General features: G+C 43.2%; 1 protein-coding gene across 1 annotated transcript in view; it reads right to left on the bottom strand.

The window, feature by feature from the left end:
* Positions 1-24,387, bottom strand: part of MSH6 (mutS homolog 6) — a 162,680-nt gene that overhangs the window by 92,880 nt on the left and 45,413 nt on the right. Inside the window, exons 5-7 of the mRNA XM_069234038.1 lie at positions 16,372-16,637; positions 14,928-15,045; positions 11,933-12,022 (exon numbers count right to left, since the gene is read on the bottom strand). Coding sequence (XP_069090139.1) covers positions 11,933-12,022; positions 14,928-15,045; positions 16,372-16,637 — 474 coding nt within the window. The remainder of the gene's footprint in view (positions 1-11,932; positions 12,023-14,927; positions 15,046-16,371; positions 16,638-24,387) is intronic.

Here is a 24,387-nt window from a genome sequence, read left to right as displayed (position 1 = left end):
TCTAGCCACCACTTGTGAATAAGCTGTGCTGTCTTCTGGTGGTGAGGGCTTTGTGGGATACGCCTCTGGACTGTTGTCCGACACTGGGGCGTCGTATAAGTCCCAAGCGTCTTGGTCCAGGTCACCTTGGCGTGAGCCGGGGAATGTGATGGAGTTTGTGCTGGCGAAACGTTAGTTACAGGTGGAGGAGAGGGTGGCGGAGTTACCTTTTTCACCATTTTTGTTTGTGGTGCTTGGTCTGTCTGAAACTCCAGTCTCCTTTTTCTCCTAATAGGGGGAAGGGTGCTTATTTTCCCTGTTCCTTCCTGTATGAAAATACGTTTCTGCATATGGTCCACTTCGGTGGATTGCAACTCTTCCTCAAATCTATGCTTTCGCATCTGAGAGGACAAGGACTGCTCCTCTGAATAGGAACCGGTAACTGGGTCGGTTGCGGGTCGTTTCGGCACCGAAACCCTGTCTGTATGCTTTTTCGGCTCCGAGGTGACCTTCTTCTTTTTTAGAGTCGAAACCTCTAGGCGTCGATCTTCCTCGGTGCCGCTGTCTCGGCGTCTAGCCGTTTCGGCACCGCTATCTCGGCGTCGATCCTTTTCAGCAGCACTCTCTCGGTCCCGAGAAGGCTGCGTGCCGGTGTCTCGCCCGGAGTCGGACAATCTCGGCACTGTGTCGGCCTTTTTCGGTGCCGATGGTCGGTCACCGAATTTATGGGTCGAGCCATGGCCTGGTGGCAGTGGCGTCCCCTGGGCCTTGTCACTTTTCTTTTGTTTCTTCGACGTCTTACTCACAGTTCTTGGATCGTCTAATTCCTCGGAGTCCGATTCGTGGATCGAGAAGGTTTCTCCTTCCTCGAACTCTCGGTGCGCTGTCGGCGTGGATGCCATCCGAAGTCTTCTGGCTCGACGGTCACGAAGTGTCTTTCGGGACCGGAACGCACAACAGGCCTCGCAAGTCTCTTCACTGTGCTCAGGCGACAGGCACAGGTTACAGACCAAATATTGGTCTGTATACGGGTATTTGTTGTGGCATTTGGGACAGAAACGGAACGGGGTCCGTTCCATCAGCGTTGTTGTACACGCGGTTGGGCCGACCAGGCCCAGACGGGGGATCGGAAGCTACCCCAAAGGGCACCAGAGCGCTTCAATCTTCGATGCGGTGTCGATTCAATCTAAACCGATCCCGAACGCAACAATACCAACGTAATCTTCCGATAGATAGCTAACTTTCCGTTCCGAAACTCGGAGCGACAGGAACACGTCCGAACCCGATGGCGGAAAGAAAACAATCGAAGATGGAGCCTTGTTGTGGGTTTTCTTGCTTGTTTAATGCCCTCCATACACTCTTTTGAGAGGTTTAGATATCCGAATTCTGAGATTTCAGGAGCCAGATTGCTAGGTTGAGCGATGCTGGATTCGGGTGTCTGATCTGTTTGTGTTGCGTTAACAGATCTGGTCTGTTTGGTAGTTTGATGTGTGGTACTACCGAGAAGTCCAACAGTGTGGTGTACCACGGTTGGCGAGCCCACGTTGGTGCTATGAGTATTAGTTTGAGTTTGTTTTGACTCATTTTGTTGACCAGAAAAGGAATGAGCAGGAGAGGGGGGAAAAGCATAAGCAAATATCCCTGACCAGCTGATCCATTGAGCATTGCCCTTGGACTGAGGGCGTGGGTATCTGAACGCAAAGTTTTGGCATTTTGCGTTTTCTTTTGCAGCAAACAGATCTAGGTTTGGTGTCCCCGAGTGGTAGGAGTGATCTTTTAGAATTTGGGAATGTATTTCCCATTTGTGAGATTGCTGGTGATCTCGACTGAGATTGTCGGCTAGCTGATTGTGAATGCCTGGTATATATTGTGCTATCAGGCGAATGATGTTGTGAATTGCCCAGTGCCATATATTTTGCGCTAGGATACACAGTTGTGACGAGTGCGTCCCCCCTTGTTTGTTTAAATAATATAGTGTTATCATATTGTCTGTCTTGACAAGGATATGTTTGTGGGCTATAAGGGACTGAAAGGCTTTTAGTGCTAGAAAGACTGCTAGCAGTTCTAAATGATTTATGTGAAGTTATTTTTGCTGATTGTCCCATTGACCTTCTATGCTGTGATTGTTGAGGTGTGCTCCCCACCCAATCATGGATGCGTCTGTTGTGATAATGGCATGAGGTACTGGGTCTTGAAAAGGCCACCCTTTGTTTAAATTTACAGGGTTCCACCATTGAAGCAAAGAGTGTTTTGGCGGTCTATCAACACTAGATCTTGGAGAGGACCCTGTGCCTGCGTCCATTGTTTTGCTAGGCACTGTTGTAAGGGATGCACGTGTAGTCTTGCATTTGGGACAATAGCTATGCATGAGGACATCATGCCTAGTAGTTTCATCACAAACCTGACTGTGTATTGTTGGTTTGATTGCATGCTTGATTTTATATTTTGAAACGACTGGACTCTTTGTGGACTTGGAGTGGCAATTGCTCTTTGCGTGTTGAGTGTTGCTCCCAAGTATTGTTGTATTTGGGATGGTTGTAAATGTGATTTTGGTAATTTATAGAAAACCCTAGTTGGTGCAGAGTATCTATTACATATAACGTGTGATTTTGACATTGTTGTTGATTGTTTGCTTTTATTAGCCAATCGTCTAGATACAGGAATACATGCATGTGATTTCTCCTTATATGAGCTGCTACTACGGCTAGGCATTTTGTAAATACTCTGGGGGCCGTTGTTATTCCGAATGGCAACACTTTGAATTGATAATGTTTGCCTTGTATTACAAACCTGAGGTATTTCCTGTGAGATGGATGGATGGATGGGTATGTGAAAGTACGCATTCTTTAGATCCAGTGTTGTCATTTAGTCCCCTTGTTTTAGTAAAGGGACTACATCCTGTAGTGTTACCATGTGGAAATGATCTGATTTGATGAAGAGATTCAGTGTTCTGAGATCTAAAATAGGCCTTAACGTTTTGTCTTTCTTTGGGATGAGGAAATACAGGGAGTAAAGCCCTGTTCCTCTTTGGTGATAAGGTACCAGTTCTATGGCTTCTTTTGCTAGTAGTGCTTGTACTTCTATTTGTAATAGGTCTAAGTGTTGTATTGACATTCTGTGCGTTCTTGGGGGAACATCTGGAGGGAATCTTGTGAACTATGCAGTAACCATGTTGGATAATTGATAGAACCCACATGTCTGTGGTAAAGTGTGTCCAATTGTGGTGGTATTTTGTTAAACTCCACCCCCCCCCCCCACCGGTGATGTGTGTTGGGGAAGTGTGACATTAAAGTCAATGCTTGCTACCAGGGGTCTGCTTGGTAGGCTGGAATTTCCCTCTTCCTCTCGTGAACTGTCCTCTGTAGGAACCACGAAACCCCCCTCTCTGGTACTGAGATTTATAAGTGGGTTTTGTTTGGGAGGTAGATGGTTCTGATGGTTGCTGTCTAAACCCTCCCCTAAATTGTGGTTTCCTAAATGTTCCCCTGTATTGAGAGGAGTAGATGGCTTTGGCCGTGTCCGGGTCCTTCATTTTTCCTATTGCGGTATCCACTTCTGGGCTGAATAGTAACTGTTGATTAAACGGCATATTCAATACCGCTTGCTGTATCTCTGGTTTAACCCCTTCGCTGCCAGGCCTTTCCCCCCTCCTGTGCCGAGCCTTTTTTCGGCTATTTGGAGCAGTTCGCGCTTAGGCCCTCATAACTTTTTGTTCACATAAGCTACCCACGCCAAATTTGCGTCCTTTTTTTCCAACATCCTAGGGATTCTAGAGGTACCCAGACTTTGTGGGTTCCCCAGAAGGAGGCCAAGAAATTAGCCAAAAAACAGTGAAAATATCGTTTTTTTCAAAAAAATGGCAAAAATGGGCTGCAGAAGAAGGTTTGTGGTTTTTCCCCTGAAAAGGGCATCAACCAAGGGTTTGCAGTGCTAAAATCACCAGCTTCCCAGCTTTCAGGAACAGGCAGACTTGAATCAGAAAACCCAATTTTTCCACACAATTTTGGCATTTTACTGGGACATACCCCATTTTTACGATTTTTTGTGCTTTCAGCCTCCTTCCAGTCAGTGACAGAAATGGGCATGAAACCAACGCTGGATCCCAGAAACCGCAACATTTCTGAAAAGTAGACAAAATTCTGAATTCAGCAAGGGGTAATTTGTGTAGATCCTACAAGGGTTTCCTACAGAAAATAACAACTGAAAAAGAAAAGTATTGAAATTGAGGTAAAAAAAATAAATCAATTTTTCTCTACGTTTTACTCTGTAACTTTTTCCTGCAAGGTCAGATTTTCGAAAGCAATATACCGTTACGTCTGCTGGACTCTTCTGGTTGCGGGGATATATAGGGCTTGTAGGTTCATCAAGAACTCTAGGTACCCAGAGCCAATAAATGACCTGCACCCTGCAGTGGGTTTTCATTCTATGCCGGGTATACAGCAATTCATTTGCTGAAATATAAAGAGTAAAAAATAGCTATCAAGAAAACCTTTGTATTTCCAAAATGGGCACAAGATAAGGTGTTGAGAAGCAGTGATTATTTGCACATCTCTGAATTCCGGGGTGCCCATACTAGCATGTGAATTACAGGGCATTTCTCAAATAGACGTCTTTTTTACACACTGTCTTACATTTGGAAGGGAAAAATGTAGAGAAAAACAAGGGGCAATAACACTTGTTTTGCTATTCTATGTTCCCCCAAGTCTCCCGATAAAAATGATACCTCACTTGTGTGGGTAGGCCTAGCGGCCGCGACAGGATATGCCCCAAAACACAACTTGGACACATCACAGAAAACAGAGCTGTTTTTAGCAAAGTGCCTACCTGTAGATTTTGCCCTAAAATAAATTTGACCCTCCCAAACCCCCCCTGCCCAGGAGCGACCCTTGCCTACGGGGTCGCTCCCCCTGCGTGACATTGGCGCCAAAAAACAAATCCCCGGTGCCTAGTGGTTTCTGCCCCCTTGGGGCCAGATTGACCTATAATCGACCAATCTGCCCCCAAGGGGGGCAGAAATGCTCTAAATACAGTTTGCCCCCCAGGGGAGCGACCCTTGCCTGATGGGTCGCTCCCCATCTCTAAAAAAAAAAAAAAACATTAAAAAAATAAAATAAAAAAAACACACCAAAAAAATTTGCCCTGGTGCCTAGAGGTTTCTGCCGCCACCCTGGTGGCAGATCGGCCTAGTAATAGTATAATCCAGCTAGTGAAGATGCTCCTCCTCCACCAGACTAGGCCCAACATTTGGTGGCACGTCCGGCGGGAAACTTTGTAAGTACCAGGAGGAGTGTCCACCCCAGCTAGGACCACCCATAGGGTGCTGAGAGCGGAGGTGAACCCCTCCTGGCGGAATCCTCCATCTTGCTTTGGAGGATAAAAGCCAATAGGGTTAGGAATGTGCCCACCCTCCTCAAAGTGAGAGGGCACATGAAGGGTGTAGTTGCCCTCCGGGACAGTAGCCATTGACTACTGCCCTCTGACCCCTAAATCTAGTATTTATGGGCACCCGTGAACCTTGCTCTTCAGAGACCTAACATGCAGGACTGAAGAGCCGCACCAGCAGAGAAGACTCAACGACAAATGACTTGGTCCCAGCCCTACCAGCCTGGCTGCAGCTTCAAGAATCCTGCTAAAAGAAAATGACTCGTCCTGCAGGACCAGCAACTTCTACAAACCCCCAGAGGACTGCCTGCCTACACAGTGACAAATATATCCCATTGACAGTGGCTCTGTCCACAAAGAAACCTCCAAAAAGGTCTCCAGAACCACCCCGGATCTGCAAGTCCTGTCCACTCTGCACCAGATACCCAGGTGGCCCACCAGTCCAGAAAAGGTCCCCAGGCGATTCAGACCTCTGGTCCACCCTGGGTTGACCCATCCAGATCAACATGACAACGCCTGCAGCCTAAATCCAGAGGAGCCCTGTTGGAAATGGCTCTTCTGCAGGGTTATCCCCAGACTTTTTGCCTTCCTCCTTCTCGGACCTCATTTTTGCTGGTTTTTAGACTCTGCACACTTTACCACTGCTAACCAGTGCTAAAGTGCATATGCTCTCTCCCTTTAAACATGGTACCTTTGGATCATACCCAATTGGACTATTTAACTTACTTATAAGTCCCTAGTAATGTGCACTGTATGTGCTTAGGGCCTGTAGATTAAATGCTACTAGTGGGCCTGCAGCACTGGTTGTGCCACTCGCTTAAGTAGCCCCTTAACCTTGTCTCAGGCATGTCATTGCAAGGCCTGTGTGTGCAGTTTCACTGTCACCTCGACTTGCCATTTAAAAGTACTTGCCAAGCCAACTCCCCTTTTTCTACACATAAGTCACCTCTAATGTGTGCCCTAGGTAACCCCTAGAGAAGGGTGCTGTGTGGGTAAAAGGCAGGACATGTACCTGTGTAGTTTACATGTCCTGGTAGTGTAAAACCACTAAATTCGTTTTTACACTGAGGCCTGCTCCCTTCATAGGCTAACATTGTGGCTCCCCTCATACATTATTGAAGTGGTAGCTGCTGATCTGAAAGGAGTAGGAAGGTCATATTTAGAATGGTCAGAATGGTAATACAAAATCCTGCTGACTGGTGAAGTTGGATTTAAATAATTCTATTCTAAAAATCCCACTTTTAGAAAGTGAGTATTTCTTTGCACTTAAATCTTTCTGTGCCTTACAATTCACGACTGGCTGGGTTTAGTGGACAGCTCCTTGTGCATTCACTCACACCCCCCCAAACACAGGGTACTCACTTGCATACATCTGCATTTTGAATGGGTCTTCCTGGGCTGGCAGGGTGGAGGGCCTGCTCTCACACAAGAGGACTGCCACACCCCCTACTGGGACCCTGGCAGACAGGATTAAACTGAAAGGGGACCTGGTGCATTTCTAAGCCACTCTTTGAAGTCTCCCCCACTTCAAAGGCACATTTGGATATAAAACAGGGCCTCTGCCCTACCACCTCAGACACTTGCTGGAGAAGAATCCTGAACCAGAACCTGCATCCTGCCAAGAAGAACTGTCTGGCTGCCCAAAGGACTCACCTGACTGCTTTCTACAGAGGACTGCTGCCTTGCTGAACACTTGCCTTGCTGCAGAAGTGCTCTCCATGGGCTTGGATAGAGCTTTCCTCCTGTTCCCTGAAGTATCAGGACCAAAAAGACTTCTTTCTTTCAACTGGACTCCTTGTGTGGCGAAAAATTCGACGCACAGCTTGCTCCGCAGTGAAAAATTCACCGCACGCCGACCCGGGACACCGCCGCTCGACTTTGCAAGGAAAAGATCGGTGCGGCGCCTGTGGTGCGACCGGAACTTCGACGCACGGCCCGCCTGGACACTATCGCCAGACTTCCAGAGAGGAAATCGACGAGGCGCCTGCCGTGAGGGAGAAAATTCCACGCACCGCCCAACGGAACGACGGGCAGCCGGACAACAAGCACAGGATTCCACGCACAGACCCCCCGGGGAGTCTGAAAACCCTGCGACCCACAGAGGAGACTGTCTGCGCGCCGGAAATCGAAGCAATGTCTTCCCCGCGTGAATAATGACGCAAGTTCGTGTATGTGAAGGGGCGAAACAGACGCACACACCATTTTCCACACATCTCCTCCTCTGTGGCCCTCTGCTGAGATTTTCCACTCCAAACCAGGTACTTTGTGCTTGAAAGAGACTTTTGTTTGCTTTTTAAAGACTTAAGACACTTCATATCACTTTTTAGTGATCTCTACAATTTCGTATTGCATCTTTTATCGTTTTGACCTGCAAATCTCCAGATAAATATTATACATTTTTCCAAACACTGTGTGGTGTATTTGTGTGGTGCTATATTGTGTTATTGTATAATTTATTGCACAAATACTTTACAAATTGCCTTCTAAGTTAAGCCTGACTGCTCAGTGCCAAGCTACCAGAGGGTGGGCACAGGATAATTTGGATTGTGTGTGACTTACCCTGACTAGAGTGAGGGTCCTTGCTTGGACAGGGGGTAACCTGACTGCCAACCAAAGACCCCATTTCTAACAACCTCCCTCCCCCCTTTCCAGCGACTGGCTTCTGTAAAGATTTCCCAATGCCTAAATGTACCACTGCACCTGCAGCCCCCTGGCCTTGGGGAACCCAACCAATGGCCCAGCAACAGCCAGTCGGCTCTCTTCTTACCTGTCCAACAGTTGGCTTTCTTCAGTCAACTCCCTGGACGACACCTGCAGCATCTTTGTGACCCCCGGGAATCCCTCATTGAAAAGCGATTGGGCGTCTGATGCGGTTAGCACCCTGTACCCAGCCCCCCTAAGCTGCTGAGGGTGTGTGGTTGGTGCAGACCTGTGGCCCTCCCCCCACCAGTGCCAATCTTAAACCCGAAACCCCCCCACCCAGGTCTGAGCTCTGAAGTCGCAGGTACTTACCTGCAAGTAGTTTCTTTCTGAAGGTCCCGTCTCCATAGGATTTCATTGAGTGCCCAACACCAACTTTAACCTCTGCACCCGGCCAAGCCCGGTGTTTCTAGTGGTGCACCTTTGGTGTCTACCTAAACTCTGCCCTGTGGACACCTGAACCCCCAAAGACTGGGATCGTAAGTCAAGTTTTGTATTGTTACTTTTTCTCCTCTAGGATTGCATTGCTTTCTATAAGAAATTGCACTGTGTCCACTTTTGAAACTGCAAAGTATTACTTTCCTGGTTTACCTGTGAATTATAAAAAAGTGCATTTGATACTTGAAAGTGATACAATCTTGAAACTGTACTTCCCTGCAACAAAGATCCTTTTGGTTCTAGAAATAAAGTAACAAAGTATATGTCTGACACCTAAAAACATTGGCCTGGAGTTAAGTCATTGAGTGTGTGCCTCATTTCTTGACTATATGTGTACAACACATGCTTAGCACTACCCTCTGATAAGCTTAACTGCTGACCACACTACCACAAAAGAGCTTTAGTACTATCTACTTTAACCTTCGTAAAGTCTCTGGGGAACCACTGGACTCTGCACACTATACCTGGTATAGTATATGCATATCCAGCTTCCTACACCCCCAGTTTATGAGTTCCTGGGGTAAATTGTTTTCCACATCTAACACCAATGGTAACCTTTGATCTATATTGAGTTGAAACAACATCCAAACACCTCTGTATTTTGCAGATTCTGAAATTGTACACAAGCTGGAAAGTAAACATTTGGAAACATTTGTCCTAAATAGTTCAGCAAATAAACCAACATATATTTTGTTTATGTATCTAACACTGTGTAAAAATACATTACAAAATAAATAAGAGTTATGGAATATTAAAGGTAAAGCAGGTTTTTGATTAAACTGAAGTGAGGAACTGCAAAAAAACTAAAGAAAAAAAGTAACCAATTTTTTTTGCACCAACCAATACCAATAGGTTGTTTCCCAGTATGTGGCAATATTTTATTAAACTATAATATAAAGCCTAAATACAATGTTAGGAATGATGAGCCAAAGACATTATATTTCAAAAGAACCTAAAAAAGTGAATTTTCTTGAAAAGTCTTGTTCCATAATAGGCAATGGAAGTGCACGCTTAACTTTGTTTTCTTTACTTTGTTGTCAACAACTTATCACAGCAGTTTCCTCTACCCCATCCACCAACCTTTTTGTGGATCCTATGGCCACATGCTTTGGCTGCCCTTGTCCCTCTTCCCCATTTTTGTTATCAAACTGGCGTAATGTGGCTTCCCTCAAGTGCCCAAATAGTCATCTTTGCTTTTCAGGCCAAAAGTGCATAGCGTACACCTCCTTAATCCGTCCTTTCTATTTATTGCATCCTTCTCTTCTTTATATTTTCACTATGCACGTTGTACCACCGCTACTCTCTAGTCATGTTTTCTTTTTAAGGACGTTCTACATCATTTGACCCAAATGGTCACCTATTTTTAGGTTTCAACTGGACGTGCGCGCTGTGCTTGCGAAAAATCTTTTGTGACTAAGAAGAAAAGAAAAAAATAAATATATATATATAAATATATATATATATATATATATATATATATATATATATATATATATATAATTTTTTTTTTTATTAAAAGGGGTTTAAATCCCGTCCCTTACTTACCTGAAGTAATCATTTGCTTAATCCAACATCGCTCTAATTCATGTGCTTCTGATTGGCCAGCACGTCGTCTGCTTTCACTCCTTGCTCTCTGCTGCTTTGCCGTCCATGCGGTGTGGAGTCGGGATGAGGTACTCATTCTTCTCACTGCTAATGGAGAGTGTCCTTTCACATACTCTATGCCTCCCATGGCGCTTTTTGCAGTGCTCCTCCCATAGATTTTTGTCTTGTTGCATTTAGTTGGCCCTTTGAAGGCTCAAGACAAACATACTGCCTCCCTCCTCGGGTGCAGGGGATGCAGAACGCCTCCGCGTTCCCAGACATGCGCTCCACCTGCCGTGGAGATGTTCTGCCTGGCAACCCCTAGATTGTACTTTTTGCAAGGACATAAAGCCAGCTCACCTCTCCATGGAGCGAGGCTTTTCTTCATGCAGGGAGAAAATGAGAAAACTAGTTACGGGAGCTTGTGTCACCCAGCTGATTGCAAAGTGCTTGTAATTAGTCTGTATCCATGTGCAGGGCTGATTCTTTCTAGGATAGCAAAGCTATAAGTAGGAGAATCGTTCTTCAATCTCCTACTGGAGAAGTCACTGATGTTCCGTCATGCCGCAGCTTTGTGAGAGATTGGCCGCTACAGCCTGCCTCCATTTACTTTTCGGGATTGTCCAAATTGAAATAGAAAAGGTAGGAAAGAAATAATTAAAAGAGAAGACTGAGGGATTATTAAAAGGATTTGCGTTCTGGAACAAGAAGGCTTTGAAGGGCTTAGGAGGCATGTGGCGTGTTTGTATACCCACTCCATTGCAGAAAAGCATCTGTCGCACTAAACATAATTCTCAACTCACTGAGCATGACGGAGTCTATACCAGACAGAACCTTCATCTGACTTTTCTGAACACAACAGCATCTGTACCACTCTAGGCCCAGTCCAGCTACCAGCTAGAGCACCCACACCTGCCCAACCAAACTCCCCCCAACCCCCGGCACACAATAAAGTGAGTATTTCCATTTGATTCCTATGCCTTTAGTGGTCTTTGAAGAGATAAGAACTTGAGGAGAGGATCTGTCTTGAGTTCAGAGCTGCCAACTTTGGAACAGAGAAATGGGGTACGAGCTCAGCTCCAGCACAACATCCTGTGATTTGTCGCAAAGCACTTATTAAGCCAAGCTTTAAAAGTGAAAAACACAAAATGATGGTGTCCTTATTTTAACCTAAAGCGCTCCAATACCTTGGATGAGTTTGCGCTATTTTAAACTGCAAACCAAAAAAACACATTGGAAAAGCCAATAGGTTTCACCTATGGGGGATCGAATCGCTTTAATATTTTTTACACATTGCACAGCACTTGAGCTGCTGTAGAAAATGGCTTAAAGTAAATATAATATGCTATGATGCGGTCAGAGATGGCCATATCATAGCAATTTTTTTTTGTTTTTTTATTTTAAACTATGTTGTACAGCAGGTTAGCTGCCAGGCACCATGTTAAAAAAATTAATTAATTTAAAAAAAAAAAAAAAAAAAAAACAGAAAGAAAAACCTTGACAAAGCCAATAGATTTTGCATAGGCAAAACCCACTGTCAACGCTTGCATAAACTAGTGTTCACTAAATTAGTTTAATGTCCACTACAAAATCAATCTATAAGTAGTATCACTGGTTAGAGCTACACATACTATGAACAGATTACAAATCTTTACAGTACACAAGACTAATTTGCGTCTATTAAAGAAAGACTATTGGTTATTAGCAATCACCAAGTTCATGGCTGAGTCTACAGACTTCGATGTGCAAAAGAGCTTTCACAGACCACGTGTAACCCGACTTAATCATTTGGTGGCCAACTTACACCCAACTAAACACCCATTTTCAAGCTGGTTAAGTGTAGGCCTACCTAGTTCATCAAGAAGCACAAGTGAATGTTCTGTTGCATGATGCAGAATGCTTGATGTCTCACTCAACTCCACAAAAAAAGTGCTTTCACCTAAAAAAGGAAAAAAATAAAAATGAATATACAAAAACGATCTTACAATACTTTTGAAAGTAACTGCTGCAGATTGATCTGATTTGAACTACATCTACTCTCAACTATCTGAAGAACATAACATTAAAATACAGAGAAAAACATCGTTTTTACTGTCGTGTGGTATGCTCAGAGTACAAACTTAATATACACCATTTAACTGTTCATGCATACCTTCAACGAAATCACTTCAGAAAAAAAGTGCTATATCTACCCTTCTTCATGTTCAACAGAAAAATAATGTTTCACTGGTTTATCCTTTCATGTGTTAAAATGTCAGTTGGCAGCAAAACAGTTGCATGTCTAGCTTACAGATGAAAGTGACTCCTCAGTCACTGGTGAGTTTAGTCACTCAGTAACTCATACTTCTACTGCCTCATTCATGAATACATGCAAGCTCATTCCTACATTCACCCAACCACGATAAAACATGAAGAGAAAGTCAAAAACATTGCAATAAAAAAATTTAAAAAGCAGAAAGAAAAATAAAATCTATCCCTAAATATAGCTGGAATTTTCTTGCAATTATAAAATATGGGAAAAAATAATAATAAGCAGCAGCACGTGGTAATCTTGGAATGGTACTGTGCATTGTACAGAACCGATGTAACAATCCCCATCCTCCTTCAAGGCTTCTTGCATTATCTTATGCGTTTCTCAACAAATACGCCATGTCTAAGGTTTTTGTCTTAATAATTAAAAGATCAAGCCTATTACATAACTTTTTCCAATAAACCAATCAAGCCTACAGATTTTGGCATGGGATTGTTACCAGAACCAACTACGGTCTGCCGTATTGAGCATACCTGTTGGAAATGGCCATTTCTGCAGGGTTACCCCAAACGTTTTGCCTTTCTCCTCTTATTTTTCTGACCCTCTTTTTTTGTTAGCTTTAGGGCTCTGGGCACTGTACCACTGCTAATCAGTGCTAAAGTGCATGTGCTCTTTCCCCTATAACTTGGTGTAATTGGTTTACACCTGTTAGAAATTTAAATTACCTATAAGGCCCCCGTAAATTTGTATACCATGTACCCAGGGCCTGTAAATTAAATGCTGCTAGTGGGCCTCCAGCACAGATTGCGCCACCCACAGAAGTAGTCTTTCAAACTTATCTCTAGCCTGCAACTGCAGTTCCTGCATGTGCATTTTGAACTTTGTTTACTACACCTAAGTCACCCTTAAAGTAGGCCCTAGATAGCCCTGTGGGCAGGGTGCTGTGTATTTAAAAGGTAGAACACATGTTTTTATGTGTTCCATGTCCTAGTAGTATTAACATGTTTAGAAGGGTAGTGAGAAATCCTGCTTACTGGTGTAGGTGGATTCTTTATTACTATTTTAGAAATGCCACTTTTAGAAAGTTGACATTCCTCTGTGCCTATAACTCTAGTGCTTTGCAGCCAGACTCCAATCCACCTTTGGTACAGGGTGACAGTGCCACTTGGTGCATACTTTCCAGACAGCCATGACACAGGAAGGGCTGGGTGTGGCAGAAGAGGCATCTGCATATTGATAGTCTTCATGGGCTGGGAAGAGGGAGGTCATTCACACCTTTTAAAAAAGTGACTTATAAAAAGAATTCCTATTAATAAACATTATTTAATTTTATTTGTTGATAATATGAACATAATGACCTGATTATTGCTGTTATTGAGAATATCATAATATGTGTGAAGAGGAAACATGTTTGGAGTACGCAATTGTCCATAAGGTACTTTCTTATAGAGAAGACTGCCTGGCATTCTGGCACACCTCGCTTCTGTTAAGGGGCATTTTCAGACACCTTAGTGTCCCTTTAATAATGATAACTAGATAGATATCCTTGCATGCGCTATACTCAATGTATAGAAAACCTGGCTTGGCAGTTCAGGCTGGACTGTTACCATGGGGAACATCGTCAAGAATGATTTGCATATTGCTGAGCCCACATTGGGGTGGTGTCGTGAGCAAAACAAACCAATAGATTAAATCCAGATCTTTGTGACTATGGGGGTGAATGTTTGCATTGTTCAGCCATTCCGTCCATCATCTGTTCTTTTTGCTATACTCAATGTAGGACACACTAAGTGGTCCTACCCCTATAAAGCTATTGAGAAATAGTTGCATGCCACCCCCCAGCACAATCTGCTCATTGTAACCCTATGGATTATCTAACTAACACATCAACAGAGTTACCAAATTTGCACATGTGGACATTATACATCACTTATTAACAAAGCTGGACCTTGCACATTTGATCCAAAATTATTTTAATCTTTACTTTTCACTACCTTACTAATCACACTCACTCCCAACCCTCTCACTTCATGTATGGTGGTGAACATGCCTGCTTCAAAAGATGAAGCCACTCACCATTAGCCATACCATTTCTGATTTTACAGCCTTGGAAAAAGCCCCATGTTATCTAGCTGCAGTGGGGGCTAAACACGTGTCTGCTGCCCACTATGTACTAAAAATGTATATTTACAACACCTGGAAGCAAAATATACAGCTGTACCCAATGCACTAAAAAGTATACCTACAACTATTGGATGTAAAATAGAGACTGGAGACAAAGTGGGTAATCTACCAAGTAAACCAATACGAAAGAAACAACTACAACTTTGAACCATTTCTTAAATTTCTACAAAGCATAATTTGTATTCATTCATTACAAGTGGTCAACCAAAGTTCGTACTTCGTGAATGCATACACATCCAATCAGTAGTGAGAATAAGAGCATGCACACTTATACAGTGAGTACCCATAGGAGATTCAAGAAAAGTTCAGGGAAATCTCCATTTTCAAAATGTAGGAGCACCCTGTGGAGAATGGAGAATCCCTGAATTTACTGACACTTTCCAGTAATAAAAAAAGGTAATAAACTCACCAGACATGATTCTGTCAGAGGCTCCAAGTCTTGTAAATACCCTATCAACAGGAGTAAGTCTGCAAGTTTCAGCAGGTACATAACATCCCAACTGAGCCATGATGACGACAAGACCAGCCTGTACAGACATATTAAAATCAAAGTAAATCAATTTCCAACTCACTCTTTATTGAGCTATCCAATTTCACTCTTACATTTTACTCATATTCAATTATTAACTTCACATTCACTACATCTTAACAGATTCTGGGTAGGATTACTGATCTAAAAAGCTGTGCCTGGAATCTTTTTAAAAAGTGTTTTTGGGAAGAGGTTTGCTCTCAAACTGTACGTGGAATCCTAGCTACAGCATTGGCAAGTCATATTTACATGCAAGGAAGAACAAGCTCTTTCACAGTCATCGAAAAAAGATCAGGCTTCTTTCTTCCTTTGCTTTCATCAGGAAGAAGTTTAGTTTCGGTCATCAAAAGTTATCTTACCTTTAATGGCAAATTGCATCAGGGAAAAAATATTAAAAAATATTAACAAAAAGTGAAAAACCACAAGGAGCGGCAAGTGTAACCACATAGCCGTAATGGAAGGAAGAACCCAGTTTAAATGGAAAACTAGTGACAGAAGTCATCAGAACAAAAGTAAATTAGCCCACCAGTTCTAGGTCTTAAAACTTTATTATTATTATTTTATTTCATTAGGACACTGAATTAAACTGTTTCACTCTGGTACCAACTTAGAACTGTTTTCCACACATGGGTTGGAGGGGAGGTGAGGTATGGGGGCGAAGCAGGAAGAGAAATAAAGTGACAAAGTGATTGTCAAACAAGACCCATCCATGCATGGACCGGCGGTCTTCTTCCCCGACTCAAGTGCTAATGTACACACTCCTTTCCGATGCCTTTTGATTGCAATGAGGTTCTAAGAGCAATCCTAGTATTACACTGAATTAACAGTACGAGTGAAATTTACTTTATACTAATTATACCTGATGCACCCTTTTGAATTTAGGTGTACCACTTAGGGTAAACTTTGGGCCATGCAGAGAAGTTGGGAGCACTTCCTAAAGCTGCACATCTCCACCAAAGGGGGGAATAATGTGGATTCAATATGGATGCACAATTAGACAGTCCTGGTATTCGGTCACTCCAGCACTTGGCAATGACAACAGTAGGCTTCTAAGGAAAGCACTGGTGAAGTGGACAGGGCAGGTTTTCAGACTTCATTCAGAAAATTAACCCTGAACAGAATACTTGCTTAGCAAAGTAGAAAAATAATGATATATTCTTAGATGAAACTTTATCGAAGAAACTACACTATGCAGATATACTAAAGCTCTCAAAAGTTCAGGGTATAAGGTTTTTCTTCAATGAGCAAGTCAACATTAAAGCTTGTTTAAAGGAAACATAAAAGCTTGCATGCCACTTCCTAAAATCACGCTACTTGTAATTACCTGTCTCATGAGTGTTGATTTGCCGCCCATATTTGGACCAGTTACTAACACACAGTGAGCGTCACTGCCGCCTTCATCGTCTTCCTTACATCCAATCACAATATCATTTGGGATAAAATCGTCCCCAAAAAAAGTTGTTGTGACGCACGGATGACGTGATCCTCTCAGCTCCAGGAAGGGTGTGGTGTCAACAGGCAGTTGAATGTAGGGCCGGCACACTGCACAGTCACCACCTCGACTGTAGCGAGCCAGGCACAGCAGCACATCTGTGCAAGAGATTTAGAGTTAGGCACTTCAAGAAAAAGAACAAATGTCATTCTGCATATAACCTGTACAAAGTGCAATGAAATGCATGCACGTGACTAATGAAGAATTACAAAATATAGTTATCCAAGCTATTTGTAGTTATCGATGCTGAGAGGCGGTTTAATGTTCCATTGCACACAATCACCCACTAGTTTTCTGTTAGTAAGAAGGTATTTACTAGCCTGCATTTTTCTCTACACCAGTTGTAACAGATGATTTACCATGGAGGGATGAATACTATTATATAGAGGCGTGCCATCAGTGAGATAATGTTGATACAATGTTCCAACATACAATCAAAAAAAGTAATTAGAACCATGCAGTTCAATAATCTAACTGTTAATCAATGCAATAAGCGATGGGTTGATCGGTTGCTTATTTTTAGCCACTGGTTATTACTCTGAGCCGCATTCCAATAAATTGATCAACCTTGTGCATATCAGCTCAGACACTGCTTTTATAGGAACTGTCCTACCATAACAGTCAAGCCACGTTTAGAGGACAAGTGGCTTAGGGGTTCGGGCTGGGCGACTCCCATTTTAAGCAATGCCAAAAGTTATTTGCATGAAGGTCAGTTGGCCATCTGCAATGATGCAATGTGCAAAAAAATAGTGTAATCATCTGTAATTATCAGCATCCAAGATTATTTCCTCATCATCACTCATTACTATTATTTTTCCAATCAGTGTTTTCTTAAATAGGTTTCTGTGAGTAAAATGTGCTTAAAATAATGCCCAGCACAGTCCACGCTCTAAACTCAAAACAACAGAGAGGGATATTGTGGATGACGAAAACCGAGGATACCAACCATGGTATTGTAATGAATCTCTCGGGACCTTAAAGGTTTAAAAAGGCATGAGCTTTATTCGTAAAGACCCCATCTATCACTATGAGGAGTTCCAGGGTTCTAACAAAGTGCCACTCGCACTGCTAGATAACCACACTTCCATTTCTCTTTGTAGGAACACAATAATGAAACTACTCAAATAAACCATGAACAAAAACAGGTAACCCAGCAAACCAAACATGGCCCCAATATAATATAATACTTGAGGAACTCCACGGATTACAGTCCTGAAGCTCACACAGTCCCTCAGATGACCAGCCCTTTGGGGTTTCAACATTTCTACAGACCTCAGCTTCTCTAGGAGCCACACTTCTGGGAGTGCATGTCTGCTTTAGAGGAACAGCATCTTCCCTTGATGTGCCTCTAGAATTGCCACATTCAAAGTACAGTGGACACACTGAAATTTGAATTGGGTTGCAGAGTATCATCATTTGCTTTTATGGCAGATTTAAACAGTTTAACCATTTTCTTGTTATGTGAAAAACTGACTGATCATAGCAGATAATGTAGAATCATACATGCACTTGTTTTCAACCTGCCTCCTCAGATCAACATGCTCGGCTCTCTACCCTCTTACTAACTCAAAAGAAGAGCACCCTCAACTAGCAGTTGAGCTAGAATACATCCTATATATACGAACAATCCTTTCTTCGGTTCATCCTTTCAACTGAGGCCACTGGCTCATGTAATTTGAATTCTCTCTTTAAGGGTCCTGTTCTAACCCTCAAACACGCCACTCATTTGAGTGTGATAGAGCATGCTCTTCTTATGCACTACACCACTTGCAGGCAGATACTCTGTGTTTGAGCAAAACTGGACCCCATTATCAGACAGCAGGGATCTGGGAAACACTTCCTTTGGAAAATGTCCTCCAGAAAGGTTATGATGTCCTTTGAACTACTGTCACTCACACACACACACACCTGGCCATTTAGAAAAAAGTATTCACCTGCACTAACAGGTAAAGTGTGGTATGTTCCCCAGTAAAAGGGCCCACTTCTTCACAAGACAAATCAGCCAATGTCTTTCTTGCATGGAAGGTTTAAAAGTTGTCAACATCTTGTGGCTATTGCACAATCATGCACCACCCTTTCAGCCATTCACCAAAACTCCAGTTTGAGCTATTTTTTAGTTTTAGCTATTGGCCAGATGACCTGTAAGCCCCTATTTTCACAATTTTGTTTCTAAGTGAATTAAGAGGTCAATGGGGCCCCAGAGAACAAAAGGTTCTGTTAGCTTATTTCTCACATTCCAAAAACAGCCTCACCTTTTCACACTGTTCCTTCCTATTGTCCCAACTACACCTCAACTTCCACATGACCTTCTTCGGGGAGACATTGCAATGCAGCTGTTTTCCACTCCTTCTCAGTGACCATGCTTTCAGTGATGACATGCACACGTTAATTTCCTCATCAACTCCCAAACTCTAAATGCACCTACCTAGACTGGCAGTCCGTTGAATCATTGGGTACTCCAGGAATAAACTGAACAGAAAAAAAAAAAAAAAAACACACCTCTTCAAGATATATTAATAACCCATAATCTAATTCTACACAAGACCATATCCAAACCTTTGATATAAAAATCTCAGGCAAAGGTTTGACTGTTCTCAAAGTAAATGTCTCCAGCAGAAAATTCTAGAATCTCTTTTGAGTCCGGTATACTACAAGAGCTTCCAGCTCATTGATGAAATAATTTGCTTTAATCTTCCTCGGAAGCCCTGCTGCAAGGGCAATAGTAACCCCACATCCCGCTAACTACTGTGTCAGGACTGCACCAAACCCTTTGGATCTGGCATCAGCCACCAGGTTTTGTGCTTGTCTGGCACGCATGCACGTAAACTTGAAGCAGTTTGCAAGGCCCTCTTAGTATTTTAAAACGTCATCTCGTGGTTCAACTGTAAATAGCCCACTTTTAGGAGTCCTCCTCTTGATGGGTCTGGTCTCCCAAACCATTCACAAAAAGGCTTTAAAATTCCAGCGTGCCCAGATACAACAGAAGCTCCTCTGACATAGAAGGCAACTTGCATATTGGGTTCACAATCTCTTTACTGGGGCCAACACCTCCTATGGAAATTAGATGTTGCATAGATTAAATCAACACCTTGATGGCATTTTACATCTCCAGTACCAATACATAATTCCATAATGCACTGAAAGCAGGAGAGCCTGACACTAGCCAAAAGGGCCTATGCAAGAATTTGAAAGTTCCCACTAGAGTGACAAAAGATGGAAACTCTTGACATCCTTCACTTAGCCTTACTTGGTGAAAGCTAGGTTAAGGGAACTGAAGATCTTGGCACCACGTAACAATTAACCTCATTCTCTGGTATGGTGGGTACAGGGTGGTGGCTCTAACCATCTCTTCAGTAAAGAGAGCTCTAAGTTTGATGCATAGATGTACCTCCCTACTGCGTTTCTTGTTCATGAATACAGGAGCCAACCACTCCCTTGCTTCAATATCTATGATCACACCCTGATCCACCAACCTTCTCAGCTCACACTTGACTTGTTTCTGCACCCCTATCGGCAGTCTCTGCACCTTGAAAATTACACGTATAGCACCATTCTTCAACTTTAATTTATGTACAAATGAACTGAAAAAGACCAACCTATTACTAAACAACTCTGGAAAAGTTTCCACAGCATTCACGTCCCCGTTATCTCATTCACCTACACCCATGGCTTCGAGTTAGGATCCAAGAACAAAACAATCTCTTTCTGTTAGGACCCACCAAATAGGTCATCACCCCACCTAGGTACACAGACCATAGCTTGTATGACTCACTGAATGAAACTGTCCAAACAAAATACCCTAGCATGGCAATCTCTTGACCTCCCCAAATCCTCCAGGCTTCGCAACCATTAGTTGCAACTTCAAACGCCACCTATGTACACGCTGAAACATCGAAACCGAAATTATAATCAAATGCAAGAATCAAAAAACACGCTCACCTCCACACTGTCCAGTCACCACATCTGCAGGGTTTGACAAGTCTTACAGCCAACTGCAGCACAACTTCCTCACAAATCTTACTAGTCTCGCATGGTTCCCCCGAGAGGCAAAAATGAGCATCAACACTTAAGAAAATTGTCTCTCTTCCTTGCAACTATCACGCATAGCCTTTTGTGCAGGACAAATCCTAGTATAAATATACCTTTGCTGCTCACACCTGTAAAATGTCCCTTTAAACTTGTAGGAAAGTCCTCCTTTTTGCCCTGGTCACCCCCACACATTTTGGACAGGTACTGGTGGTTACGGACTCTTGGCTGTGCCCTGGGTACTGCTTACCAGTCCCAGGGCCAGTGCTCTGTGTAAAATGGATATGCAAATTAGGCTAATTATAATTGGTTAAGTTAACCTACCTATAAGTCCCTAGTATATGGTAGGGCATGTAGGTTTAGGGACCACAGCATAGGCAGTGCACCCATAGGTGCACTGCTGAGGTGCCCAGTGTCATTTTAAAGGCAGGCCTGCCTTGCCGGCTGCTTTTAAATTAAAGTTATATGCAAATTCGACTTTGGAATTAAAAGTAGTTCCAAAGTCTTAAACTACCTTATTTTTACATATGTCACCCCTAAGGTGTGCCCTATGTGCCCCTAGGGCTGAGTGCCATGTAACTATAAGCAGGGACTTTATAAAAATAGTTTTATAAGCCCTGGTGAGGTAAAAACAGCCAAATTTGTTTTTCCCAAATTGTAGTAAATGGCCTTCATAGGCTAGAATGGGGAGACTTTATTTTAATTTTTAAAGTCTCCTTAAATGATGCATACCAAAAGTTTGGTATCAAATTAATTGTTGTAATAAATCCCACAACTTCCAGTTGTTGGATTTAATATAACTTGTTCAGGTAAAGCGTTTTAAACTTTACCTGAAAAGTTTAAAATTTCAGCCCTGCATTGTTTTTGCTGCTGTGCTTTGATTGGCTAGCCTCTAGCAGCCTGGCCAGGTTGCCTTGATGAGGTGTGAAGTGGCCTGGCTTCACACAAAGGAATGTGCCTGTGGGAGGGAATCTCCCCTCAGCAGATGGTGAGGCAGGAAGGGGGAGGGCTGCCAAACTGGTCTTCAAAGGCGGAGAAGGACATTTGGAGCAACCCGCAACACCCCCACATCCTGCAACCCCAGACAACTAGGTGCCCCCTTGATTAGATTAGGAGAGGGGTGTGTTTATGATTTTTAGCCACACCAGTGGGTGGGCTCAGCCAGATGTAACCTCCAAAAATTAGATTCCACCATGATGGATTTTTGGTGAATGTTGCCTCCTGGGACTGATTGACACACTTCCCAGGAAGTGGTCATCACAGGGGGAAGGACCCTGCACCTGTTTGGAGAACCAGGACCCCACTGCTTTTCACCCAGGAACAAGGATAAAACTGGCAGACCAGCACCCACACCTCAGATCCCCCATCAGATTCCAACAAGGAAGAACCAAAGGAGAAGGACTGCCCCACTGGACCCCTGGCCTTCACCTGGAACCTGCATTCAGAAGGACTGCACCAGCTGCACACTTGGGCTTCACCACAAGAAGGACTTTGCCTGGCTTCAACTGGTTCAAGGAGGGACTCTGTTTGCTACAGGTGAAAAATTGCTATCCAGAGTCCCCTGCACCAACTCCTGAAGAAATCAACCAGCTGGCCACTGCTCATTGGCCAAAAAGGAGTTTGCGCCTGGTGCATTCTGGGAGTTGTAGTCTGCACCCCCCACCCCCCATTCCAAGGAACATCTCAGAACATCTGGACCCTTGGGGTGTGCTGTGGACCTCAAAAGAACCCTAAAAGGACATCTGGGAGAAGCCCCAGAAGTTTGGAGAACTTTTGTAAAAAAGCTCCATAGAGGGACAGACCCGCCGCGGCAACTGTAGCCGGCTTCCCTCAACCACGACCCGGTCTGATTTGCTGGTTCGTCCAGGTAAAGAAAATCTCCGAAAAAGAGACTAAGTCCGAAGGTAAAAAGTTGACCGGGACTAACCAGCCAGCGTATCCGAGGAGGGCTCCAGGGATGTCGAATCAAGATCCAGGTTTACACAGGTTGAAGGATTTTCACCTCGAAAAAGAGACTAAGTCCGAAGGTAAAAATCTCCACAGAGGATTCCCGCATTGCGTATCTGGAGAAGGGCTCCAGGAGGTCGGATTGGACTGGCAGGTTCGTCCCGCTGAAGAAAATCTTCGAAAAAGAGACTAAGTGTGAAGGTAAACTTTTAACAGAGGCCTCCCGTGGCCTGTAGCCGAGCAGGGCTCCATCGTGGTCGGCCTTAAACTTTGACTTTGCCCCGGTCTAGATGCAACCAGATGACCCGATTGGCGCTTTGTGTTTCTAGGCGCTAAAAAAAAAAAAAAAATTCTTTCAAAATTCATATCTACGGTTCCCCTTATCCGATTTTATTCATTTTGCTGTCATTTTAAAGATAAAAATATAATCTGTTTTTATAAATTGGTTTTGGATTTTTTTTTCACTGTTTCCTGTGTTTTATTTAATTACTGTTTTGTGATATTTGAATGCTTTACACTCTGTCTCCTAAGTTAAGCCTTGACGCTCGTTGCCAAGCTACCAAGGGTTGAGCTGGGTTTAATTTACTGAGACCTAACTGGACCTAAGTGAGTATAGTGGCCTATTGCTAAGTGTAGGTACCTACCTGCCCTTACCAATAACCCATTTTCCAACAAAACTTCAATGTCCTTTCACAGATGTTTCTTACTTATTACATTCACCATGGCTATCTTTTATTTTAACTTCCCTTTTTAACTTAGTAATGCACACCAACATATGCACCACACCTTTTGCAATATTTAGCACTGCAGATAACTGTAGTTAGTCTTTGAGACAAAGCACCTCTTAGTCTATCTTTGCAACGGAGTAAATATTGGTTTCATATATGTTTTTCTGCTAATGGCCTCAACATACAAGAGATAACCAGCTGCCTTGAACGTGCCACATACTAGGCCAAGGCCTGGCGTAACAGTATGGGTTCTAGCCATGCACTTCATCATGCTGTAATTCAGGTAGGTCCTCTAACACCTCTTGACCCCTAATGGTCAAACTGTGCACCCACAATGCTAGCATCTTAACCTCACATTGTATGCATGCACACACATACACTGCATTCTTAGCCTTCATAATAATTACCACAATATAACTGTCAAATTTAAGACATTTCGCTGGCAAGACTTTACACTAGTCAGACCCAAATTACACTAAGAATTATAAATGCACTGGCACATTATCGATCCAAAACAAATTGTAACAAACGCACGTCGTTAACCCAGATCAGGTATGGTTTCCACAGTACCTCATGCTCAACAATTCTCAGAGTTCTTCATGTTCATAATGGCGTGCCAATAATTGTAAGTGAGGGCAAGTTCTATCCACCATCTACATTGGTAGAATGACATAGTAGCAAACTTAATTTGTGCTTGTTACCATGACTTACCAACAGGCACTTCAATAAGGAATATTTAAGGTGCGCCGATCATACAAACTATGAACAAGTGGTTCTCATTCACTACACTAAACAGCTTGAAATATATTTCCTTTCTGTACTGATGGGCATGTGATCCTCAACTAAGAGCAAGCCAAGCGCTTACCAAACACGCACAAACCATTCAATCATGTCAAAATGTATGTGTTTACTTCTTATTACCACAAAATGGACATTCCGGTCATTACGCACACACAAGCACATCTCTTTCAGCACGCAGTTGGGCTCCATAGGTGGAGCAACTGAAAGATTTGTGCAATGAGCATGGCTTGGAATGCAGAGCATATGTGTGCCATGGCAAGCTTCCAAATCTATTGTTTCCTCTGTTGATTTATCCTCAAAGTAGGTTATTCAGCACTGTGCTCTTTCTCTAGATTGTGCCCTTTCT

Source organism: Pleurodeles waltl, chromosome 5, assembly GCF_031143425.1.
Source record: "Pleurodeles waltl isolate 20211129_DDA chromosome 5, aPleWal1.hap1.20221129, whole genome shotgun sequence".
NCBI lineage: Eukaryota > Metazoa > Chordata > Amphibia > Caudata > Salamandridae > Pleurodeles > Pleurodeles waltl.
This window is presented reverse-complemented; position numbering and strand designations above follow the sequence as displayed.